This window comes from Haliotis rufescens, unplaced genomic scaffold (assembly GCF_023055435.1).
Source record: "Haliotis rufescens isolate VD_foot unplaced genomic scaffold, xgHalRufe1.0.p SCAF_16, whole genome shotgun sequence".
Lineage (NCBI taxonomy): Eukaryota > Metazoa > Mollusca > Gastropoda > Lepetellida > Haliotidae > Haliotis > Haliotis rufescens.
Genome location: NW_025963846.1, coordinates 33,717,528 through 33,720,899, shown reverse-complemented (window position 1 = coordinate 33,720,899; position 3,372 = coordinate 33,717,528). Strand labels below are relative to the sequence as shown.

The 3,372-nt window shown below is 41.5% G+C and overlaps 1 protein-coding gene across 1 annotated transcript; it reads left to right on the top strand.

Annotated features, from left to right (window-relative positions):
• Positions 1 to 1,879: 1,879 nt before the first annotated feature.
• On the top strand, positions 1,880 to 3,155 carry LOC124133883 (galactose-3-O-sulfotransferase 2-like). The gene has a single exon (XM_046498469.2). It carries the CDS (start codon positions 1,880 to 1,882, stop codon positions 3,026 to 3,028), a length of 1,149 nt encoding a protein of 382 aa, XP_046354425.2. The 3' UTR covers positions 3,029 to 3,155.
• The last annotated feature ends 217 nt before the right edge of the window (positions 3,156 to 3,372 follow it).

The window sequence follows — 3,372 nt, the reverse complement described above, 5'->3', positions numbered from 1 at the left end:
CAGCGAATCGCAGCGCCTTAGACGACTGGGCAACCCGTGCCCCCACACTGCTTGTGTGTGTCTTGAGGGTAACACTGCAGAATGTTATAGTCAGTTGTCCAGGGGTGAAAAACAAGATTTTCGTTCCCACATTTTCCTGTATACCTTGAACCTTTTCTATTGTATTAAGGAGGTATCTGTACACAATTTTCATTGAGTAGTAAGCTTGCAAATGTATGCGTGAATTTTCAGGGGGTCAAAATTGCATAAATTGAAGGAAAAATGCATAATTTAACAAAATTGGCTGTGACATTTTTATTAAGTCATTAAACTATCAAATTTGTGTCTTTGATTACAGGTAATGTGTTCGGTTATCTGAATTTGGCAAACATTTTGTTTCATATAACTGTTATTCTAATTCTCAGTGGAAACATTGGTAAAATTCATGTTTTTTTACTTTATTTTCAAATTTTGTAAGTAGGTAAAACACTAATTCCATTGAATTGTGACAATAAAACCACTATAACTGAGTATTAAAATCTGCCTGAACCATTGTACTATCCTGTACAAAAATCAAAATGAAAATATATACTACATATGGGCTGAGATATTTTATACAATGTTACCCCACCCCACCCCCAAAAAAACAAAATTGCTTATTGAGATATGGTGGTAGATTATGTTGATGAGTTGAATAATTGCAACAATGCTTAAAAACACCAAAATAGTAAACTCATAAAGAAAAGTGATGTTTCAAGTTTTTCTGTAAACATCTACGTGGTTGACATAATCTTTTGAAGACTGTTTACTCCCATGGGCTGATCGGGGCACGGGTGGCCCAGTCGTCTAAGGCGCCGCGATTCGCTGTGCAGAGTTGCGTCCCTTGGGCACGCCAGAAACCTATGATTGTGAGTTCGAATCCCGGTTCGCCCCGATTATGTTTCTAAGTTTGTCAGCACCATACCCGTGCTCGTGGGTTTCACCGAAATGGTAAACATCTGAGACATGCATCACTTCGGGATTTCCTCCCACATTAAGCTGACATGCCGTGATATAACTGCAATACTGTTAAAAGCGGCGTTAAACCCAACTCACTCACTCACCCATGGGCTGCCAGGAATATCAACAATTCGATTTCGATTCAAAAGGGGACGCGGCAAGAAAGCATCTATTTCGGGTAGTGAGGCTTGTTATGCGTGCTTGATTTGAACGTCCTCATCCCATGTAGTGAATTTGGAATACAGACCCTCTGATCCGAGGTCCGTGACTGGTGTACATGGGATTCGAACCACGAATCTTCCGAACCTATGTCTGACGCATCGTCCATATGAGTCAAGTAGTTAACTCGTCAGCAAACTGACATGGTAAAGAAGTCATATCTGACGCATGATCATCGCCCTGCTACACAAACACACCAAATCACTCACTAAATAATTATGTTTTCCTTGTGTTCGTTGAAATTCCTGCATTCTGATTAGCTGAATTGGTCACGTGATGTTACATTAAAAAATCAAGCCACGTCCACCGACCTTTACTACTACAGAATGTCGGGGAATCCCACTATTAAAGTCGATGGAATTCCCCTTTTGCTCACGTGTATCGTCATATGCAGGAAATTTAGCGAAATTCATGTCCAAACAATATGCAATGTGCAAACTTTTGAAAGAATCCGCTACGCGGATTTATACTATATGCACATCGGTTTTTCGATTCATACCCCAATGAACCGAAAACAATACACAGTCAGTCCTTAAATATATTGTAAGTCATGTATCTATAAAAACCTATACTGCTCTCTTTGTCCCTTTTCAGGCTAAAGCTTGTTCTCGGCGTCGCATTTTGCCTTGCATGCTTCATGATGTGGAGAGACCTTTTACGGACTGAACCAAGTGTTCCAATGATGGCCACAGTTAAGGCTGCTTCGAAGATAGCTTCTGTCACTGTCTTGGCAACACCGCCCCACAATATATCTCAGGACCAGTGCATTACGTACCTGGCGCTGTCATCGAGGCCTATCCAAAGCAATAACGCAGAAAAACGACACATAGCTTTCCTAAAAGTCCATAAGTGTGCAAGTTCTACACTATTTAACATATTTTACAGGTTTGGACAACAAAGGCATCTAACATTCGTGATTCCTCGCCAGGGACACATCATTGGACGATCTACAGCCATGCGAAAACGAAAACTTTTTCCACCTCCTGGGAATAAGTCATTTGATATTGCGTGCCTTCATTCTATTTTCGAGAAGGAGGTTTATGAAGCTTATCTACCGAAAGACACAATATACGTTGCTATAATTCGTGAACCAATAAACCGCCTCGTATCAGCATTTTGGTACTACCTCACTCACTTCAATATTCCATATCTACGAAAGATACCAGGGTCCGATCCAGTAGGCACATTTCTATCGGAGCCAAGTAAATACGAAATCAAGGATGTCTATTATTCTCATACCAACAACAGAATGGCACTTGACTTTGGTTTTCCTCCTCAACATTTCGGAAACCTATCCTACTTCAAGCAGTATCTAACCCTGCTTGATTCTAGATTTGACCTCATCCTTGATGCAGACCTGTTCCCAGAGTCCATTGTTCTTCTGAAACGGAAACTGAATTGGAGCCTCAAGGACATCCTGTACATCGCACAAAATAAACAGAAAAAGAAACCCGTTCATTTGACAAAATTGGTAACATCGAAAGCAAAAGATTTCTTACATTTAGACTATATTCTATATAACCATTTTTCAAGACGGCTTCGGGAGGAGATTAGAAATCAAGACGAGTCTTTCAAGGACGAAGTGGAGAACCTTCGTCGTGTTCAGCTGTATGTGGCAAGGTTTTGTATCGCTAGTGGCTCACATGGCATGGGTAAAGTCCTCGTCGTGGGGGCTACAATGTGGAACCAAGAGTTCAGGGTAGACTTCTGTGACTGCAGCTACATGGAACAAAAAGAAGTTTCAGCTGTAAAGATGATGAAAAAGAGCATCTACACCCGCCTCAAGAAAGAAGGACCAAATGAACCCTACTTTATTAAACTGCCCATGTGACGGCTCTCTCAGAGTTGCGTCCCTTATGTGTGCTAGGATCCCTTAATCCCGGGTGCGAATCCTTTTTTTCGCAAAGATAATGTTCCATGGTTTGTCAGCACCATACCTTGTCCTAGTCGGCTTCATCAAAGTGGTTTTGTTTGTTTGTTGTTTGTTGTTTAACGCCACACTCAGCAATATTCCAGCTATATGACGGCGGACTGTAAGTAATCGACTCTGGACCAGACAATCCAGTGATTGATAACATGCATCGATTTACGCATTTGGGATATGATGACCAACCGACCGCGTTAGTCGCCTCTTACGACAAGCACGGGTGGCTGAAGACCCGGTTCTTCACGGGT

Bases quoted from the DNA above. Each gene is read 5' to 3' on its own strand.
- LOC124133883 (XM_046498469.2), top strand. From the start codon at position 1,880: ATGGCCACAGTTAAGGCTGCTTCGAAGATAGCTTCTGTCACTGTCTTG.